General features: G+C 34.3%; 3 protein-coding genes across 7 annotated transcripts; 2 read left to right on the top strand and 1 right to left on the bottom strand.

The window, feature by feature from the left end:
* Positions 1-6,772: 6,772 nt before the first annotated feature.
* LOC110421734 (histone acetyltransferase subunit NuA4-domain protein) lies at positions 6,773-9,701 on the bottom strand. The gene is made up of 6 exons (XM_021435396.2): positions 9,440-9,701; positions 9,204-9,304; positions 8,590-8,659; positions 7,517-7,544; positions 7,370-7,430; positions 6,773-7,202 (listed from the first exon to the last, which is right to left on the bottom strand). The coding sequence occupies exons 1-6, from the start codon at positions 9,542-9,544 to the stop codon at positions 7,088-7,090; spliced, it is 480 nt and encodes a 159-aa protein (XP_021291071.1). The 5' UTR covers positions 9,545-9,701; the 3' UTR covers positions 6,773-7,087.
* A 1,109-nt stretch (positions 9,702-10,810) lies between these two features.
* On the top strand, positions 10,811-13,915 carry LOC110422116 (actin-depolymerizing factor-like). The gene is made up of 3 exons (XM_021435904.2): positions 10,811-10,969; positions 11,912-12,177; positions 13,469-13,915. The coding sequence occupies exons 1-3, from the start codon at positions 10,955-10,957 to the stop codon at positions 13,617-13,619; spliced, it is 432 nt and encodes a 143-aa protein (XP_021291579.1). The 5' UTR covers positions 10,811-10,954; the 3' UTR covers positions 13,620-13,915.
* Positions 13,916-14,875: 960 nt separating this feature from the next.
* Positions 14,876-21,377, top strand: CRY2 (cryptochrome 2). 5 transcript variants are annotated; one of them, XM_021435900.2, is made up of 6 exons: positions 14,876-15,129; positions 15,425-16,302; positions 17,414-17,635; positions 18,118-18,830; positions 19,397-20,075; positions 20,329-20,996. In XM_021435900.2, the coding sequence occupies exons 2-6, from the start codon at positions 15,993-15,995 to the stop codon at positions 20,358-20,360; spliced, it is 1,956 nt and encodes a 651-aa protein (XP_021291575.1). In that variant the 5' UTR covers positions 14,876-15,129; positions 15,425-15,992; the 3' UTR covers positions 20,361-20,996. The 5 variants fall into 5 exon arrangements, with proteins under 5 accessions (XP_021291575.1, XP_021291576.1, XP_021291577.1 ...); XM_021435901.2 differs by lacking the exon at positions 14,876-15,129 and adding an exon at positions 15,149-15,264; XM_021435902.2 differs by lacking the exon at positions 14,876-15,129 and having other exon boundaries at positions 15,271-16,302; positions 18,124-18,830.
* The last annotated feature ends 310 nt before the right edge of the window (positions 21,378-21,687 follow it).

Here is a 21,687-nt window from a genome sequence, read left to right as displayed (position 1 = left end):
AGCTGGGATATTTATCTTTTCAACTAGGATATTTCAGTTTGAGGCGCTCAGTCTAATTTTCGAAGGTTGCTAACTAATTACTTGATTTTACCTTATCGTTTCAATTTGATAAGGTTTGTTATATTTGATTGAAAATAATAACTAATTTTTACTCTCTTTTTTTACTTATTATGAGGTATAAAAGAGAATATGGTCAACATTAATTAGTGAATAAAAGAATTTTGTTTGAAATTTACATACAATTATGTTTTCATGTTTTTTTTTTCATATAATTGAGACAAGGAGAATTTAAATTTTATTATTTAAATTAAAAATCATACACTAATCAATAAATTAGATGCTTAGGTGTTGCCATGCTAATACTTAAAACTATCATACGGTCCAACCCTGGCTGAGGACTCGAGAGAATAGTCCACCCCAGCAGCCAAATTAATTAGGCAAGAAATTTCAAGAACGGGCAACAGATATAACAGATTGCCCTTCTTTCAAAGGGTGCCATTTTCTACCTAAAAAACTTTGACAGGAAGTTACATTTAATTTATTGACCCAATTACCTCACATTATTATATTTAAATAAGATTCTAATTCTTAGAAATTAAACTAATTATAATTTAAAACAAAATACCTTTATTTAAAACTTACATAAACACTCAGAATTCATATTTAAAAATATTATAAAAAACAAGACTTTTATATTGGATGAAATTTGTTATAATTGATCATATTTCTTCATTGATGATCAATATTGACTGAATAAATTCATTACAATGTCTAATTCTTTTACCCTCATAGGTTGCAAGCAACGAAATTTATCTTATCATATACATTTTTAGATTTCGTAGTAGATGATAACGGATTATTCCTTTCAAGTTTGTTATAAGTTATTTTTTAATTTATTTTATAAAATATAATATTTATGTTGTTCTTCAGTTACATCAAAATTAAACAAAAACATTTACACATACACATTTATTTATTTATTTATTATTTCATTGAGAAGAATCATAAGTTGCATTGTAATAATTTATGATAAGATTCTACGTCATGAGCTACATAAAACCCATTAATCCATGAAATAATACATTATGTTTTGAGTACATCACGAGATTTATAAATTCATATTATAATATATCACTGATCGTATTAGTTTTGCCATTTTTGTTCCACTCTGATAGAGAATGCAGACACACCATGCCATCTCAGCCATTCAGTAGGTTTGAATTCCTCCACTGAGTTCATGCAAGAACGCTGCAAAAGGTAAAAGACTATCGAAATAATCAATGCCCACACATCATTAAACAATAATAAATCTTTAAGAAAGACAAGGCAAGTTACACATCCGATCGAGATGATTTCAACAAAATGACAATTAGGAAGCAATTATGAAAGCAGAAAATACAGCTTTCTGGGCCAGGTTTGATCTCTGATATATATATATATATATATATATGCATACATACATATACATTTGATATAAAAAATTTTAAATAATTTTAAAAATAAATAATTAATTTATTAATTTCTTCGAGATACACGTAAGTAACATAACTTTCGTACCCCCAGCCATTTGTTCGTGTCGGGCACTTCTCGTACTAAAAATAAAATCAAGTGTGTATATATATATATATTATATGTTTAAGTGGCTAATCACAATACATATATATATAAATTTTAAAAAGATGAATATTCTTTTCTTTTATTTATTAGATAAGGGAATAAATAAATATAACATCATTTTTTTAATTTACCTGTTAACTTATTCTATAGCTTTTCATTTTTTTATAATTTTTTTCAATCTTCCTGTGATATAATAATATCACATGATATATTATGATCTTAGTATGAGATTGATATATTACCACCTTTTGTGATAAAGTGAATTTTATATTTTTATTTAGAATTAATAATGAAGTCAAGATGGTGACCGGGTGACATACGATTATTATTTTTTATTATTATATATAAAATTTAAATTATATAAATTTATAATATTATATAATGATTTTTTATATAAAATTTTAAATTCATAGCTGTTAAGTTAAAGCACAAACGATGTTCTAGATTTTACTCAAAACGTTGAGATAAAAGCGTAATTTGCAGTTGCGTGGGTTAGATGGATAGTCGAATTAATTAAGCAATTGAAGAACGACAAAGAGGAACGTACTGTGGCTTTGGCGGTTCAATTCGGGTGAATGAATTAGGATCAAGCACGACGGGAGGTTCAGGTTTGTTGACTGATTCTGTCATCGTCAAAGGAAGGGGGAAGAGAGCTCTAGTCAAGAAAAGAGGCACTTACGGTCATTAAATGATTAGTGGGTCACACACTATTACTAAAATATATTAAACTGAACAGCCTTTGTCAACATCCTTTCGTGTAAAGCATGTGCAAAGTCAAATCCCACAAGACTTTGAACAATATTTTCTCTTTTCTGCTTTTTTTGGCCTTTTGGTTTGATTTTTACTCCTTAGTTTTGAAATGCTACCTTTGTTTGGGCAGTGTAAGATTAAAAAAGGCATTTCATTTCATTTCTCCTTTCTCTTTGAAACTTCTTTTAATGCACAAAGTACTGCCTGATGCTTTTTTTTTTTATTATTATAACTTAAAAAAAATCAATTTTATTTGGTTGTTTTGCATGTAACAACATTAGACAAACCAATGTAAATGATGTTGTTATTACGTACTTACTCCATTTAATTTGACACGTAAAAACTTTTATCTTAATCTTGTTAAGATATTTTAAATAAATCCCAGTAAATTACTCTGTTGTTATTTATTTCCTTTGTCAAATTTGACACAATCAAAGAGACTAGCTCACATTGAAGACTTCCATCTAATTTTTTTATTCTGCCAGAGAAACCCAGTTACCACACAAATACCTGAAGATCTCGTTCTTTACCCTCAATTTCAAACATGGTTGAATGTATATATTTTTTTTCTTTAAAGTTTAAACATTTGTCTCCACCATATAAATATGCCGTCTAGTGGCAGGCAAATTGGTTCAATGTTTTATTGATTCAATATTATAGTTTTGACAAAACAAAGCAACGGGTTCAGACGAAAAATAATGAACGAGTTGAGAAGTTGAGGTCATTTTCCCAACAAAAATAAATGAACTTAATTGTTTGGGTAATTCCTTTTTAACCAATGTTTTTGACCATGAATATATTTTGAGAAGATGCACGTGTCCCCAATCAGGAATGGGGGAGGGGATGATTGCAACATTTTCTCTAGCTAATGGCTGCTAAGAAAGCATGGGGATGCCATTATTGGTTCTTCAGTTTTGACATGGTTAAAAAAGGCATTTACAGTTGAAAAACTTAGTGTACAACATTCTTGAAATGCTATGTACTTCGAACAAGCTGGGCTTCCCCCACCACCATTGCCAGTTGAAAAACAAATGCAAGTAGATCAGTTGGAGTCTTCACTGAGGTCACATGAGCCTAGTTGGCCTTGGACTAGGGAGGTTTCCCTTCCTTTCCTTTTCATTTTTATTTTATTTTATTTTATTTTTTCAATTTTTGTCTTCTTTTCTAAATTATCCGGGCAGACTTTCTCAAGGATGACATGATGAGCATTTGAGATGTGTACATTTGAGACCTTAGTCAATTTCTTTGAATATTTTTCATTAAATTGGAGTGCGAGCAAAGGACAGAGAGCTTGCTTTTTTGGGTCATAGTCAAAATATGGTGGCTATACTGTAGTATATTTTTTAATTAGGAAGAATATTGAAATATACAATTTTATTATACCGACAAAGAAAAACACATGTAGATATGTATAGAATTAATATTGGATTACACATACATGGATCTATTTAGAATATCAAAACCTTGTTTCCAAGCTCATAAAGAATATTCTTTTTTTGTTCGTTTCCTTTTGTTGAAAGCACGATTCTTATTTTATGGAACATTAAAAATGATTTCATGATTCTATATTTAAACATAGTTTGTCACGAAATATACATATATATATATATATATATATATATATATATACATAGATTATTTTAAGAGAGGGAAACATATGAATTTTAGCACGACTAACTCATGATTGTATTTCCATTTGTACCAATCGATGGGTAGCTGAAAAACAAATTTGAAGAAATAAGAAACCTAATTAACTAGTAATTCAAAATATTCAAATGCTAGCTGCAAAATGAAATCATATATATGTAATTCTTTTTATAATGCATAATCATATGTACATATGTTAAGGGTATATATATATATATATATATACACGTGTGTGTGTGTGTTGAACATAGAATCACAGTTTAGAAATCAAAATGAAATTTGTCTACTTAAAGGGTTCATTAAATTTGAATCAAGGCGAATATTGTTTTTTATTGACATAATGCTCGTGGTTCAAAAAATTAGATTAGAAAAGCTTTTATTTGCTTTTATTGTTTCAAAATGGGTGAATTCTCATAGTTTATTGATTAAAAATGATTTTTTCAATACAATTAAATTAAGTGTTGAATTCACAATAACATTTTCCAAAAATTTTAAAGAATTATATCTCATAAATTGATAATTTAAAATATCAAGAGAAAAATTATAAAATTCAACCTACTTTTAAAAAAATTAATAAATTAATGGATGAACTAGTAAAACATTACTGTCAACAAGAGTTGATGTTAATGTTGTAGCTAGCCAAAAACAGATCTAATATGGATTTGTTTTGCTTGGGATGTCATAGACCAACTATCTGCAGCAAAAACAAAATTAGGTTAGAAGACATCCAATACTTTATTTTGACAGTGTGAAGAATTGACAACATATATCTATGTACCATGTAACATTGGTACCTATGTATGTATTTCTATGTATCTTTAACTAAACCATGTAGAATTAGTCAACTCACGAGTGCTTACCCTTGCTTTGGTCTTACCTCATATCATTGTTTTACCAAGCTTCACAATATCTTCATTTGTAAAATCGTCCAATGATGATGGATTCATCATTAAGGATGATGGCTTTGACAACTTTTCGATCATAATTGCTTAAAAAATATATATAATCATGCTACCTTTATATTTTTTAATGAATATTATTATGGCGACCTTTTAAAGGCTTATACCAACTGTTCATCCATGGCTGCCAAGAGATTATTAAGGCACTTGTTTCATGATACGTTTCAAAGTGAAAAGGTGTTTAGCTACTTTCCATCAAGTTGAGAAAGGAGACAAGACTAGCTAGACATTGCAGTATTAGTCAGCAATACTGTAACAATAATTAATCATTTAAATTACATAGAAGTTTAACTCGATAGGACAATGAAAAGTTCATGTCGATTTCTTCTTTTTATCATGAAAATTACATGCAAAGGGAGAAAACCCGTTTGCAGATCCTAGTGAAGACGTTTCCATTGATATGAGACTGTACTGTTAACCCTCCTTCTCCGGTGCTTTGCTAGCTGATGCTCTCGGACTAGTCTCGTCTCTTATGCATAAACTTGGCTTAAGAAGATCTGAACATAAAACCCCGAAAACTAAATAATTAAAAGCTTGATATAGTTGAAAATTTCAACTTGAAGATGTAGATTTTTCATTGAATGAGGATTCTGAATCAAAGCACACGAGGGATAAGGTCAATATGATGAGCATAGATTCTCTCTTTGATTCAAAAAGGTGTTGTGCTTCATTTCTTCTCCAAGAAATTTTCAATCTAGAAACGTGTGAGCGACCGCCAAGCCAGTTGTTATCGTGTCAAACTGGCTGCAGCCTTTTTTCCCGTAATCTGATGTTTGCATATCAAATTGGTGCCGTAAACTGACCGTACTTAATACACAGCAACTTCCCTCCTGCTTTTGGTGTGTTGCCCCATGGTGATATACCATTACCAATGTTTTCTTTTTTCCACAATTCGTTGATAAATAAAACTAACAAAAGAACTTGAAATTTACGTTCCCTAGTATACAGCATCAACTTAGCAGATTCACCGGACAGTTCTGGCAATCTAAAGTTCAAAGCTTGCTTTTCTATCTTTCGTCATGTTGATTTTAAGAGAATTTAAACGTGCTGAAATTTTGATTTATGTTGGAATTGGTCAAAGAGGATCCTATGGTTCGTTTGCTAGCTTGGGTCTGAAACGATTTCGTATTTACTCCACCATGTTTCCCAATAAATACTCCATTAAAGAATAGGGAAAACAGTCAAACTACGTTTCTGTTTCCTTCGAATTCTCTTCGCTCTAGGCATTGCATGGTACCAGGACTGGGAATTGTGTTGCAGCCTTTCGTAGACCTTTACATTTCCCCTTTCTTTTCAAGTTTAAGCTACATCGCCCGGGGTTGGGCTTGGTGCAAAGAGTTGTAAACAAAACAAAGATGAGTTAGCAATTGATTATCTTCATTCCTCCAACTTATTTTTGATGTATCAATGTTCTTTTTACACCAAGATATTCATATGAGATTATGGAATCCATGAAAAATTAGACAAATGCAGAAGATTATGGCCCTGCCAGTCCAGTAGCTTAATTAACCCCAGAAGTGGATAGTGGGCTGGCCTAGAAACTACCCATTTCCAACCCCAACTTTTGTCCCCAAACCTAGAATTGATTTGCGAGGTAAATTCCTACAAGTGTGTTTCGAATTTGTTTTGTGTTTTGCTTTATATCCCCGCTGCCAAAGACCTATCAATTAATACAGGGAAGAAACTAGGCTTTCACTGAAGCTGTAAAGCATTGTGCTATCAGCTTAAACAACAGCCTGAACCAGCCAAGCCTCCTCAACTCCAATATTTCCAAGCCCGACCAGATGATGGGTACAAAATTGCAAAGAACTATGTTGTACTTGGAAGCTTAACTGGATTTTTTTTTCAGAGTTTACATAACTCTAAGCAATGTCAATGTAAAGAACATAATACAATGGAAACAATCAATAGATACAGAAAGGAGGGAAGTTATACCATACATTATACATGACACCTCTGGATTCGCTACATTCTAACACATGCAATATAGCCATCCTAAAGGATGCTTTCAGCATCACCTAAATGCTGGACTACCTAGACTAAATATCAAGAATTCCCCTATATTATTACAGAATAGACTTGCATCTAAAGTTATATGACAAGTTCTTATTAAGTTATCTCAAGCTCATATCAGGATCATCTTCATCATCAAAATCTGGTTCACTTGATGGCCTGATTCTCTTGCCATCTCTTGCTGCTGAGGCAGTTCTTCCCTTCTTCGGTTTCCCTCTATAAATTAAATAAGTAATAGATCTATGTTATGAACTGATGTGTAAAAGTTTCAGTTGATAGAGTAAAGCCAACTCAATCTGGACCCTGATGCTTTATTTCCTCGTTTTTCTTCAAAATTAAAATGCTTAAAAAACTAAACTAATAACGATTCTTAGCACACTCACTGGCCATTGGCAGCTAAGCCTCCACCCTTAGACCGACCTGGACCAAAATCAGATCTTCCATCTGCAACAGAGAGGATGAAAAATCATAGGATGTCAAAAATAGCTTTTATGGGGGAAAACATTAGTAAAATAATGAACAAAGTTTACCATCTTGTCGAACTCCAAGTTCTTCAGCCTGAACATAAAGAAGCAAAGTGAACAAACCAGTCTTGTTAAATCTGAATAACTATCTCAATTACATGTACTTTTGAGACACAGGCTTGTCATGACCTTTTTGCACTATTGATTTCTGCTAAAACAAATGGAATGTGCAGCACAATTGCACAAACATGGTGAGACTAAAGAAATAGTCAAATAACACTAAAGATAACAACTTATTAGTATTATTATAAACAATGACAATTCCACTCACCAACTCATGTAAATAATGGCTTATTTTAAGACAACATGCAACCTAAATTCTCTTCAAAAAGATATGCAACAAGTAGACCTGAAGGTGAGCATCACCAGTACTGATATTAAATTCTGTCAGCTTCAGTTCAATGCTCTCATTCAAAATATGATCATAGATTCCCAAAATTCGATAGACGCAGAAATAAAGTAAACCCTATCATTCCTAAAAAGGTATATTATTGAAAAAACTCCTTAATGCTTCTAGGTTAATCAAGTCAAGAACTGAAGGAAACCTAATAAAGAATTTCAGCTTACCCTCTCAGCAAGCATGTTTGCTATTATAAATAGGCCACAAGTTCTCCTTATGACCCTACAGGCAACCACTTGATATCATCACATATTAATATGGGGATGGCCCAGAAGATGCCATTCAGTAAGGTAACCAGACCAAGTACTGCCTGTCAACTCACTTTAGCTCAAATAGCTTATTCTATGTAAGAATGACAGTTTAAAAAAGTAGCATATTAAATGTCAAGCTAAAGTGTGCTAGCCTTTCTAAGCTCAATACATATAGTAGTAGCTAAATATTCCTCAGAGATCTAATCTGTTGGGAAACTTATTTGAAACCTGAATTCCAATAAACAAGATCACAGAGACATTAAGCCTAATTAAATGCTCGCCATGTTTATTAACTCTAACCATCTAGCTGAATACACGTCAAGTGTCACTCCTATCCGTGAGAAAGAATAAACAGGAAGAAAAAGAACATGCTACAAAGTGGTAAAATTCAGTTATGCGTATATACTGAAGCTTATACTATCACATACCGCTGGCGAAGTGACTGATGACAATGAGAACAGTCTATCTTCTGGCTGAAACTTCCTATACCTCTTTAAGCTACAAAACAAATTTACATGAATTTTCTGTCACAAAAAAACAAACATGAAATACTTAACGTAATTACCAGCGGTACTTAAATACAAAATGTATGGTGTGATTGCCACTTGTGTGCTACTTAGAATCCAATAATTCAGAGAAATACTATATAAACCCTTCCTCCTACACCATTTATTCGTTCACAAATAATTACAATATAGACACTTGACTAAAATTTTTACATCAACATAAACAGATCCACAGTTTTCATTAATCTGAAAAACCATTGTGACAGATGCTGACATGGCAAATTTTAATGATGTGTCATAACTTGATTTGTTCGTTCTATCCCCTGACATACTAACCAGAGCTTAAGTAACAATTTGTCACTAATTTGCTATCAAACCCAAAATTTCTTCTAAAAAGTTCTGATTCATAAAGATAGTTACGTGCATACAGCCAGATATTTAAAAAGTGCAAACTAACAATTCAATACTTAAAACAAAATTAGACATCAAATTACCAGCAGTAAAAAAAAAACAAAATAGGGTAAAAAAAAACTTACTTTGCTGTGTTCTTGGATGAAGAAAGAAAGCCTTCGAATCCTTTCAAAACATGCCCGCAATGGCTCGAATCTTGTAAATAATTAGTCTCTAACTCGTAAACCTACAACAAGAATATCAATTAAATTGACCAACTTAACGGTGATTCCTCAAGGTTGTTACTTCTTTACCATTACATACAAAAAAAAAAAAAGGTAAACTTCACCGAGGTTTAAAAAAGGGAAAAAAAAAAAAGTACCTGCTTTTCGATGTTGCGAAGGTCGTCTTGAAGCTTATCTCTTTTGGTCATGAGAGCAGCAAGCATGGCCGCTGGATTCGCCGAACCTCTCTGCCCTAACGACATTTTTCGTAAAAAGAATACAACTTTCTGTTCGACAATTAGCGTCGGGAGTCCATGTTCTCGCGGGATTTGAATCCAATCTATTTGGAATTTTGATAAAAAAACACTCGCCGGGTTCTATGGTGAAAAGCGCGCTAGGGCACAGAACAACTCGGCTCTGTTCGGCTTTGGCAGAAAATTTTAAACTTTGTTCTAAACGAATTAAACTCCGTTTAATTGGGCCACTTGGCCCAATTAAAGCCATTTTTGGTTTTGGGCCTGGACACTTTGGATCCATTTCTTTAAGCCTCTTTCTTTTTGCTAAAGGAAAGTGGATTTTTATTTTTGACAATTGTTGTTGTTGGCTTTTCCAATTCAATATCGAGAACCTTTTTCCCTTCCTTGTTATGATGCTAAAAACTATAATTAAAAATCCATTATTTTCATAATCATAATTGAGTATAATTTCAGTTCACGTTATAAATTTTTCATTCAAGTCATGATTTTTTAAAATTAAATATTGATTTTTAAAATTAAAAATATAAATTTATGACAAAGTTTATAAAAAATTATTTAATTTAGATTCGAATCAAAATGCATCCCTCACTTATATAAGTGAAAGAAAAAATTTTAAAATTATAAACACAAATTTTATTTTATCTAATAAATATATATTTTAAATCGAAAGTGTCAACTCGTAATATAAAGATAATACAATGGCACGGACAAAGATTTGTAGTTAGTTTTTCCTTTATAACTTTAAACATCGAATAATATAGGTGACATGGACAAGGACATGTCTTGATGCATGGGCTGTGGGTCTTTGCTTTGCTTTATCAAGACAAATTTTAGTGATCTCCTTTTGGGTGAAATGGTCTTGGTCTTGGTGATTAAATTTTAATTGTGGTATTAAAATTAAGCATCAATTTTCTTTTTTGTTTATGTAACATTCGACCTGACGAAAAGATCACACTTAAGAATTTCAAATAAAAATATTATAAATTCAACAATAATAAAATCTATTTATCAGGTCACATTTTACACCAAAAAAAATTGATGTTCTTAAAAAAAAAATAATCATTAAAAAAATTATAAAAAATAAACTTTTTTAACTGCAATCGAAAATGGACCAATAAAAAATAGCCATGTCAGCAACAGAGGATGATGATGGCCGTCATTGAAAAGAATCGAACACGACGCGCCTCTACGCTTTCCTCTTAAGACACGGATCTTTTTCATTTTCCCTTTTTTTTTTTCCATTTTATTTTTCTCAGAAAGAAAAATAAAATTCCTTTTGTTAAGTATTCAAAATAGTTTCAAAGGTTTTCTTCTTTCTGGTGGCTGCTTTTTCTCCTTATTTTCTCTCCTTAAGAACTCTCTCTTTGCCCCTTTCTCTCCAAAACTACCCATTTTATTTCTTGATTTGAAGCAGCCATGGCTTTTAGAAGAGTAAGTCTCTGTTTTTTGTTTCCTTTGGATTCTCTTAGATCTAATTTAGTTTGGGTTCTTTTTATTCTCTTTGGTTTAGCTTAAAAAGATCTTCTTCTTTTTTCCCATGTTGACACTTAGACAAAGTTAAGGATTTTATTATATGGGTAGCTTCTAATTTTGTTGTAATTTATTTATTTTCTTGTGTCTGTGTGTGTAAGACTGAATCTTTCGTGGTTAGCTAGATCTTAGCTTTTTAATTGTAGTTGTTTCAATTTTTTTTCCTTTTTGGGTTCTTGAAAAAATGGATTATAAGATTAGATTTCTGTTACCATTTCATTAATTAAAATGTGATGTGAGTGTTAAGTGAAGGTTGGTACTTTGCAGCAATCCAATTGAGCTTAGTTGAAGTGAAGTTAATCTCAAGAACACAGCTTGAAGGAAAATAGGATTTTGATTTTGTACTCATAATGGTGTCTTTCTAGGTCTATCCAAGCTAAGTTGAAGTAAAAGTTTGTCTTTTTGGTCCTTTTTTAGTGCATCTTGGTCTCCAATTGTAATGCTAGAACTGCATCTTCCTGTAAATAAATGGGCCCTGGAACTGGAACCAGGATTAGGCTTTTGAATTATGTTGGATTGGTTTTTTTGCTACTGGATTAGGCTTTTAAATTATGTTGGATTGGTTTGTTTAGCCTCAATTTTCTTATGGCACCTGTGGATAGTCATGGAGTTAAGAATTAATGATTGTGTTGGAAAATATTGTATTATAACATTGTTAAATTTTGTGAAAGTTTCCATGTTGTATCAGGTACTTTTGCATCGTGTACCTGTTATTTAGGGTTCATTGATGGCAGTTTGTTCTGCTTTGCCAAAAATGTAGTGGTTTTTAAAATAAAAAGTTAACACTAGTCAATTTTTGTTGGAGTAAGCATTAAACATCAAACATTTGTTTCCGGTTTTTAGGCAAATGCATCATCTGGCATGGGAGTGGCTGAACACAGCAAAAGCATGTACATGGAGCTGCAGAGGAAGAAGGTGTTCCGATATGTGATCTTTAAGATTGATGAGAAGAAAAATGAGGTTGTAGTGGAAAAGACTGGTGGTCCAGCTGAGAGCTATGATGATTTCACCGCCTCAATGCCTGAGAATGATTGCCGATATGCAGTTTATGACTTTGATTTTGTGACTTCTGAGAACTGCCAGAAGAGCAAGATTTTTTTCATTGCATGGTCAGTATCTTTTTCAATTGCAAAATAATTCAATTCTGTCAAAATTTTGTGCCACATTTGCATTGTAACTTACTGAATCTGATCTAAATTATAAGTTTACAAAAACCTCATTCATTCTTTCCTCCTCTTTCTCTCTCTTTCTGCTTGGCTTCTGAAACTTCAACACCATAGTGCTTGCCCATTGTGTAGTGCAATTTGATTGAAAATGGAGGTGTTTATGGTTGATACAATTGTTTGATACCTTTCCATATAGGTATAGCTCCATTGCTTTGTTGTTTGCCAATGATCTTTTGGTTGAAATTTGATCATTTATGTTTTGTTAATACTGGGAGCCTAAGGTTTTGAATTCTGTTGGGACTTTCTTAGAACTATGTTCCTCACTCGGGTTAATGTAGATTGTGTTAGGTTTGCTAGAAATACAAATGATGATGATGCATGGAGAATGTACAAACCTTTGACTTGCACTCGCTGTTCTCAATGCAAAGATATGGAGAGGGGAACAAATATTGGTGGTGGTTGAATTCATGGATGTCATGCTTGCAATGCTGCTTTTGTGTTTGAGAATTTAAAAATACTTCTTCTTATGAGATTACATTTTGTCCTCAGGTTCCATCAAAAATCAAATCATCGGTTTTACTTTGGATGTTAGTTTCTTGTTCACCCCAAGTCAGATTTCCTTCTATGCAGTTGCTGTTCACAAAATTTGATTATTATCTTTGGATTTGATTTTCCTGTTTCTTTTTACGTTTAGAAAACTTGGATGCCTTGGATTTTTCTTTTGTTTTTTACCATCTACTGGATTCTTGCAATTTTGCCTTTGTTTTCTAGAAGGCAAGCTAATCTGCCAGCTTAATTATTTTTTCCATTCCTTCTGGCATTGAGAAAGAGGGAGTTTATATTAATAAAAGCTGTAATATATTTAAATAAAATTCAACTTTGGAGTTGAGTTGGTTTTGTGGTGGCTTCTATGCTCGGGTAAGCAAAGAATGTTATGAGTGATTACAAGGTGCTTCATCCGTGGACCTGTGCAGCGCATTCCTTGCTTATGTAATGCAATATTGAGTCAAGGATATGTGCTTTGCTTCCTCATCAAGGTTCATAAACTTAAAATTGGTTGAGTGTGCAAAGCAGGGATGGGAAAATTATGAAATTGGTTTTCATTTCTTGCTGTTGACAGTTAAATTTTGTGTGGAATTGTTAGACAAAACACGAGTGAATTAACTGGTGCCCATTTTTCTATTTGTCATCTCCGTTTTTTGGTATACATGTCTGACTTTATGTTCCTCTGCAGGTCTCCTTCTGTTTCAAGGATCCGTTCCAAGATGCTTTATGCAACATCCAAGGACAGGTTCAGGAGGGAACTGGAGGGCATTCATTATGAAATCCAGGCAACTGACCCCACTGAGATGGATCTTGAGGTGATCAGGGAGCGTGCACGTTAAGCATTCACTCCATTCATGGGTTTCACATGCTTAGGAAACTCCCCGGAGTTGCTTTTAGGATTGTTTCCTGCTTCAATTAGTTGCTGAATTAAGTGCGGTTATCTGTCTCTCTCAGTACATATGTCGTGAATTCGTGAATGTTAAATAACACCTTGGGAAGGCTGATTAGGGGCTCGGGCCTCAAACATCTGAGGTATGTTGGGACTTTGGGCTCCTCATTGCCATGATGCTTCTCAGGTGAAAATGGGTGTGATTATGGATACTTGACTCTTATTAATGAAATGGTTTTTCAATCACTTGTCCTCCTTTTCATCGTAACCTTTTCTGATAATTTTTGTAGTCGTATAGGGCTGTCAACGTACAAATAATTTCTATAGTCACGATCACTGAATCAAATCAATCAGCAACGCGGGCCCAGGTTTTTTTGGTTTTGATTGAACCCACCTTTGGCATTTGTTTGCTAATGCTTTTGTTTTATCTTGGAGTTCTGATAGTTGAAAAGAACTAGTCTACCAAACAAGGGGGAGGTTGTTTCTTTATTGGCTCCCGTTCTGGTAATGCCTTGAAAGTCCACAAGGATGGGCGAAAGTCGCTTGGTCACGGTGGAAAATCAAATCTTCTGCAAGCCTCGTGATAAAGGAGCTAGCATGCTAGGATGAATTTGGTCACTTTTGACTTCTCAGCAGTGCTACAATGGGGATAACATTCATATCACATGTAGACAGTAAATGCAACTGTTGTAGGCAATTAGTTATGCAAAATAAGCAAATTTTACTTTATGTCATGGACTCATGGTGACGGGAGCGATGGTTTTTAGGTGGAGATTTTAGGTTTCAACTGCATATGATCATGCCAGATAATGGTTAAAAGTCTAATTTCATCAATGTCTTCGAGAAGATAGGAAAATGGGACCAAATGCTTAATAACTTAAAAACTTCTACGAATTCATTTGTTCAACGTGCTGGGTCTTTAAGCCCTTCTGTCGTTGTCGCCCTTCCCCATGTCCCAATCGAGGTCCACACTTTGTGGTCCTGTTCAACCAAAAGCTGTTTTTCCTAGAGCAAGACCGAAGCAAATTACAAGGCTTACAAAAAGGCAAAAATCTTTCTAAATAGAATAAATGAAATCACCAGAATTCCAGTTACAAACTTGGGAAGCCGCAAGTTACTCCCAACATGTTCAATGCATATGCTTCAGTTAACAGTTATAATAAAGCGCCTTTGCTGGTGTTGAGAAGACGAAACTGTTATTGGCCGAAGAGTTACTCAACAGCCTTGAAAGAGAGAGAGAGGGTGTCTGGGTGTGTGTTAATTGAATGAGACAGAGAGAAAGACCTTATCTTGAGAAGCTACAGTGGATCCACAAAGCAGACAAGATATGTCTCCCACCACTATCAATATTATACGAGCCCACGTGATCTTGAAACAAATAAGGATCCACAAGCCACTCTCTTCGCATAACGACATTGCCAGTGCCATTTGTTCAAAGGAATGTCACTGTACAATGTACTGTAAGTAATGAAGAAATATCATCAATAATAATTGTTACCAAACCCTTTATATTTTTTTGTCTGTTTTTGCTGAGTTTTTAGCAACTAGCTACATGGAGTAAAGTAGTTCAGCAATTAACTTTGTATAAAACCTAGGTCCGGTTAATCTTTTATTTATTTATTTTGAGATTTAGTTGTCCTTGTTTGTGGATAACATTCTTTAATATGAATTATTAAGGAATCACTGATTTCTCTTTCTGGTGTCTAGGATCTGTTTTCTTTACTCATGCAAAATCTGATCTTCCACTGTGTATAGATTGTAGGAAAGATCAAGAACGGTGCTCTTAGATTTGAAGAGGTTGTTGTCAACAAGGCTATTGCTCCTTCTGTGGAGTTTTCGCTTGTCTATTCTACTAGTTCTGGTGGCGGTCTGCATCAACTTCTTGGAGTAGAAGATATTTTGTAGAGGTTCTGGTGTTTGATTGGTGGAGTTGTGGATTGGTGAGACATGTGGGGAAGGCCTAATTGAAGCAAGATTCGGTTGGATATCCTGGATACATAAGAGCAGGATAGAAGTTGCAAACAGCCGTGTAGTTTGTTTGTTGTGGCTATAGCAGCAACAGGTAATTTTGACTTTGATAGCCAAAACCTAGTATTTCTCAGTTTAGGGTTCAAGAGTTGCTATTGAGATATAAGTGCTCAGCAAATCTGAGTTTGTTTCAAGTTTGGGTTTCTTTTTAGCATAAAACCAACTTGGAGGAGTTTGTGCAAATTACACCTTTTTTGATGTTCATGTATTGGATTGAAGGAAAGACATAGAGATTATTCATATCCTTTTGAATTCAAACATTTTAGTCTTATCTGAAAGATCTTGTTAGTTCAACATGAGTAGCAGTAAAACGATACTCTGGTTTCGGAGGGATCTCAGGATTGATGACAATCCTGCTTTAGCTGCTGCTGCAAGGAATGGTAGTGTCTTTCCTGTCTTTATATGGTGCCCTAAAGAGGAAGGGCAGTTCTACCCAGGTCGAGTTTCACGATGGTGGCTGAAGCAATCTCTTGCTCATTTGGAGCAGTCCTTGAGGTCTCTTGGGGCTGAACTTGTGCTGATTAAGACCCAAAGTACTCTTTCGGCTCTTTTGGATTGCATCAATGCTACTGGGGCAACAAAAGTAGTATTTAACCATCTTTATGGTATATTCTGATTCCTCTGATCAATGCTGCTTTTTTAAACTGATACAAATTTTAATTTGCTATATCTAGTGAAGCATGTTTAACTTTGAATTCTGATGTGATATCTTTATTGGTATCCCTGGAATCCTATTAATTGTAACTGCAATGGCCTCTATTAGACATGCTTACTGCTTCTAACAAGATTATAGTTGCTTCAATCAAACTCTAAGCTTCTGTTGGATAATTTATGCTTCGCCTATAGACTTCCAATCTTGTCATCATCATTAACTTGCTTGCTGAAGCTTGATGATAGTCTTCATAGAAGATAACTTCCAGTCTCCATTCCCATCCTTTTTTTCCCCTGAAATTGGAGAAAATATTAAGCAGAGACATTGGAGATAAAAGGAAAATTTGATAGATCATAGAAATTAGTTACAAATTTAGTTTAAATCGTGAGTTATTCAAATGTTTAAAAATTAATTGAGAAAAAAGGTTGCTTAAAAGTTCAGAGACATTGAAGAATGAAATTGGATGGAAGTAATAACAAGAAGCATAGTTGTCATCATAAAATTACCTTGAGATCATGGTTATGCTTATATATCTGCAAAATAGAGTCTAAGAATTAAACTATTGCCAAATGCAATGTAATATTTTGAGTTAAAATGTGAAATACACGAGCATGCATCCAAAGGAAGCAAAAAAGAATGACTACTTTTCCTTTTGGGGCTCAATTGTCATGGCAAAACGACTGCTCGTTGAAGTTGAAGGAAAATTTTAAACATGGATTATTTGTGTTCTCAGAATGGTAATGGATTTCTCATGGCAGAGTGCGTGTTTTCCTCTCTTCCATCTTTTCCCTAGGAGAGGATCCTTTCTGGAGTTGCCAGATCTAATTTCTTCTTTGTCCTGGTGTGATGCCTTGACATTTCCCTGCTTTGGTTGATTTCTGCATGTGTAAACACAAGTAATTTCTTGTTTTAGTGGGAACCAACTCTTTATTTACCCCCAGAAGCTAGTTTAGTGCATAATTCCTCTATGGATGAGAGGTTTGGCTGCCGGATTTTGTTCTTGTTCCATTCATTTTCTTTGAGAGGTCTTGTAATATGGTTTCATGTGTACTGTCCTTTTCCAGATCCTGTTTCACTGGTTCGCGATCATGGCATCAAAGAGAAACTGGCAGAGATTGGCATTTCTGTGCAAAGCTATAATGGCGATTTGTTATATGAACCATGGGAGATATATGATGAGAGGGGGCAAGCTTTTACGACCTTTGATGCATATTGGGACAAGTGCTTGAACATGCAAATGGAACCCATTCCACTTCTTCCCCCATGGAGATTGGTGCCAGCTGCAGGTAAATTTAAACAGAATATCATGTAATTCAGTGTGGTTCATTCTTGTTTGTACAATTACCTTTCAGTTTGGAAACTAACTTGGTGAAAACAATAGTATTGAAATGAAGCTGACAGATCTTCTTTTTATATGATAATTCGAATGGCAACCACATCATCCTGGTCTGCAGCTAAGAATTTGTCTTGCTTGGAGAAATTATGTTTTACAGATATGTATATGCATTGCATTTCTTTGCTTGTTACCCCCTACAGAGGTCATGACTTTGTTCATTCTTCGGAGCAGATATATGACCTTGAGCTGCTGATAAACTGTTTTCCTTAGATGCATATGAAGTTGTTCATGGAAAACATGCACAATGTAAGTTAATATGTATTTATGTATGAACGACTGTGACGAAAAGGAAGATGAAATATGTATGAAGGACCTGTGTATAATGTATACATGCAAAATGAGTAACTATTTGCTGAATTCTTTCCTTATTAGTGACAGGAACAGTAGAAAGGTTTTCTCTTGAAGATTTGGGCCTTGAAAATGAATCAGAAAAATCTAGCAATGCATTGTTAGGAAGAGGATGGTCTCCAGGTTGGAGCAATGCCGATAAGGCTCTAACTGAGTTTGTTGAACAGAATCTATTCAACTATTCAAATAATAGGCTAAAGGTTGGGGGCAACTCGACATCACTTTTGTCCCCGTATCTTCATTTTGGAGAGCTAAGTATAAGGAAAGTTTTCCAGTGTGCACGGATGAAGCAGATACTATGGAGAAGAGAACAGAACTCTCAAGGGGAAGAAAGTGTAACATTTTTTCTAAAGGCCATTGGGTTTAGAGAATACTCCCGTTATCTTTGTTTCAATTTTCCATTCACTCATGAGCGATCATTGTTGAGCAACTTGAAGTATTTTCCTTGGCATGCTGATGTGAACCATTTTAAGGCTTGGAGACAAGGTCGGACTGGTTATCCATTGGTAGATGCAGGAATGAGAGAGCTTTGGGCAACTGGTTGGATACACAACAGAATAAGAGTGATTGTTTCAAGTTTTGCAGTGAAGTTTCTTCTTCTTCCATGGAAATGGGGAATGAAGTATTTCTGGGACACACTTTTGGATGCAGATTTGGAATGCGATATTCTTGGTTGGCAGTACATATCTGGGAGCTTACCAGATGGTCATGAGCTAGAACGATTAGACAGCCCACAGGTGTGTGAGTTCCCTAATTAATTTATTAACTTTGAATATAAGTAGCAATTGAATGCAGAGTACAACAAATATCTACGGTTCCTTCAATTTTGAGGCCATGCATTTTATATTTACTGTAACTTGTGACTTTACACTTATTTGCATCTGATTATGTTGTGTGTGCTAGTTAGTATCTTCATCAAGTTTCAGTGTTTGGAAATATAGGTTATGGCCTTCTGCTTATTTTGGACTGCTGTTGCAGTTTGCAAGTCAAACATATCTTTCTGCCCACACAGATGGTTTAAAAGTGGAAACTCATCCTTACAATGAATAAAATAATCAGTTATAGATATGCCATTGAAGTTGTCACAATATGTTATACAAACTTTTGAAATATGATCCTTTCCTTAGCATGATTCCCAATCTGCAAAAGCAAATGATTTTAGTCAACAGTCAGCAAATTTTCCAATTGAGGAAAATTACGTGTTAATAAGCATTACTAAAAGTAGAGATAGATCTTGTTAATTGAATCTATAAGTTATGTTTCATATCTTTTGGCCTCATTTTATGTTGATTTTTGGAATTAGATTCAAGGCTCCAAATTTGATCCAGAAGGTGAATATGTAAGGCAATGGCTGCCAGAGCTAGCTAGGATGCCAACTGAGTGGATACATCATCCTTGGGATGCACCTCCTACTGTGCTTAAAGCTGCAGGTGTTGAGTTGGGCTTAAACTATCCAAAACCTATAATAGATATAGATACAGCTAGGGAACATCTGACAGAAGCCATCTTTAAAATGTGGGAAATGGAAGCAGCTGCAAAGGCTGCAACTTCAGATGGGATGAGTGAAGAAGTTTTTGATAATTCTGATGGTATTGAAACTTCCGCCATCCCAAAAGTTATCCTGAAGGAAAAATCTTCTTGTCCAACATATTCATCTAATGACCAGAGGGTGCCGTCATTTCAAAATTGCAACAATGGTTCATCGCATAGGAAGAGAGCAAAATATGTGGAAGAAGAAAGGTTGCATGCAGATAAATTGAAAAATCAGAAAAAAGAAGCAGGGACCTCACGAGGAGAAGAAGACTTATGCTCGACAGCTGAATCTTCAGCATCTAAGAGGCAGAGTACTAGCAGAATCTCATTCTCTGTTCCCCAATCTTGTTCTTCATCGGATGGCAGACCTTTGCAGGAGTATGAATCTTCTGATCTGAAGCGATCATGGCAAGAAAAGATTGACTTGGAGCAGACTTCAAGCAAAAATGGTAAGTAACTGCAGTTAATTTATAGTTTGGCTACTTAAGAAGCTGAAAAGTCTTGCATCCGTTTCTAGTTCTTTTGATTATCTGTCTAATACATGAGATTAATCCAAGCTACAAACTTAAGCCTTTTTCTAAGAGGCAAAGTGTCATGAATTACGATCATGATAGATGTAAGTGAATTAGTGTGCTTTCATGTAAATGACCACTCGAAATTTTGAGATGACGACCTTAAACAATATTCTGTAATTTCCTGCAGTAAACTACTCTTCAAGAAAAGAAAACAGCTAAGTTGGTAAGCACATCATATTTGTTCATGGCTATTCAGAACACTTCCTTCAGTCATTCAACATTTCAAACAAACCACAGCTTGCTTGGTTATGAGCATTGCTGCTGTATTTTTAGTGGAAAAGTAAACTAGTATGCTAAACTCATATTTTGCTGTCTGTGTTATGTTCTCATCACGACCATTTTGGTTTATACTTTCTGAAAACAAATAAAACAAAGGAATGGAGCTAATAGCAGAAAATATGAGGGTGCAACAAATCATATCCATTTACAAACTTACTCTAAGACTGCAGTGTCTTTGTTGCTTTGCTATGTAAAGTTGGAAAGATGTTGAATATAGAAGGGGAGAAACTAAGAGAATAGAAATCATGTTATCGAATCTGTACTAACAAAGCTGTTCGTATAACTGATCCAGATTTTCCAAGCCAATTACTTCTGTTTCAAACCGTTTTAATGATTAAAGAATCTGCATTATTGTGCTAAGAATTTAAACCCTCATATCGATTTTTATGAAGTTTGAGCTTGACTTCAAATGAAATTATCTAAGAATGGCCTTTTCATGGGGGAAAAAAAGAGAGAAAAACATAGGAACGCCAATCATTTTAACTTCTAAAACATCTGTTGAAATTTCATACTATGAACTTTGCAGGAGCTATGAGATATTAGTGCAGGTATCTCTCTCCTATTCCCAGGAACTGTCCTACTGATCAAGAAAATCAAAGGGGTCTCTGTTTCATTTAGGCCCGTCTAACTCAATGTTTCCCATCACGTGCTCTAATTGGCTGTCTACATATCCTTCCCTTTTAGCTATTGCTCCTAGTATACAACGATCCCACCCAAGGGTTTTGGTTGGTCATGTTTGTACACGTTCTTGTAAACAAGTTTATACGTATGTAATTAAGGTTATGTCTTGTAGCAAATAAACAAAGCTGTCTTATCTGTTATCTACCCTCTTATACCTTTGATGAATGTAATCCAGGACATTCAGTAAGTCTAGTAAGCTGTTTTACACTTGATGGACATTAGTTTTGTTGTTGTGGCTTATGAAATCTAGTATTTTTTTTGCCTCTGGGATCAGTCAATCCGTGTTTATGAGGAATGGTTGCATACATAGTTACTTGGAATGAAAGAGACAGGCCAAAAAATGCTGCATGTGCAAATGCATTCTGGTGCAGGTTGAGAGTTAGAAATTATGCCCTCACCCATCTGTTTTCTGGAGTTTGGGTCGTATTGCATCAGGTTCTACCGACTGCACTTCATTCAAAAGAACTGTCTCTATGCTGATCATAAGACCATATTTGTTAGCAGGGGAAAGAAAATTGAACAGTTT

This window comes from Theobroma umbraticum, unplaced genomic scaffold (genome assembly GCF_002168275.2).
Source record: "Theobroma umbraticum cultivar Fairchild unplaced genomic scaffold, ASM216827v3 scaffold_130.0, whole genome shotgun sequence".
NCBI lineage: Eukaryota > Viridiplantae > Streptophyta > Magnoliopsida > Malvales > Malvaceae > Theobroma > Theobroma umbraticum.
Note: the sequence above shows the minus strand (reverse complement) of the source record. Positions and strands in the feature narration are given on the sequence as shown.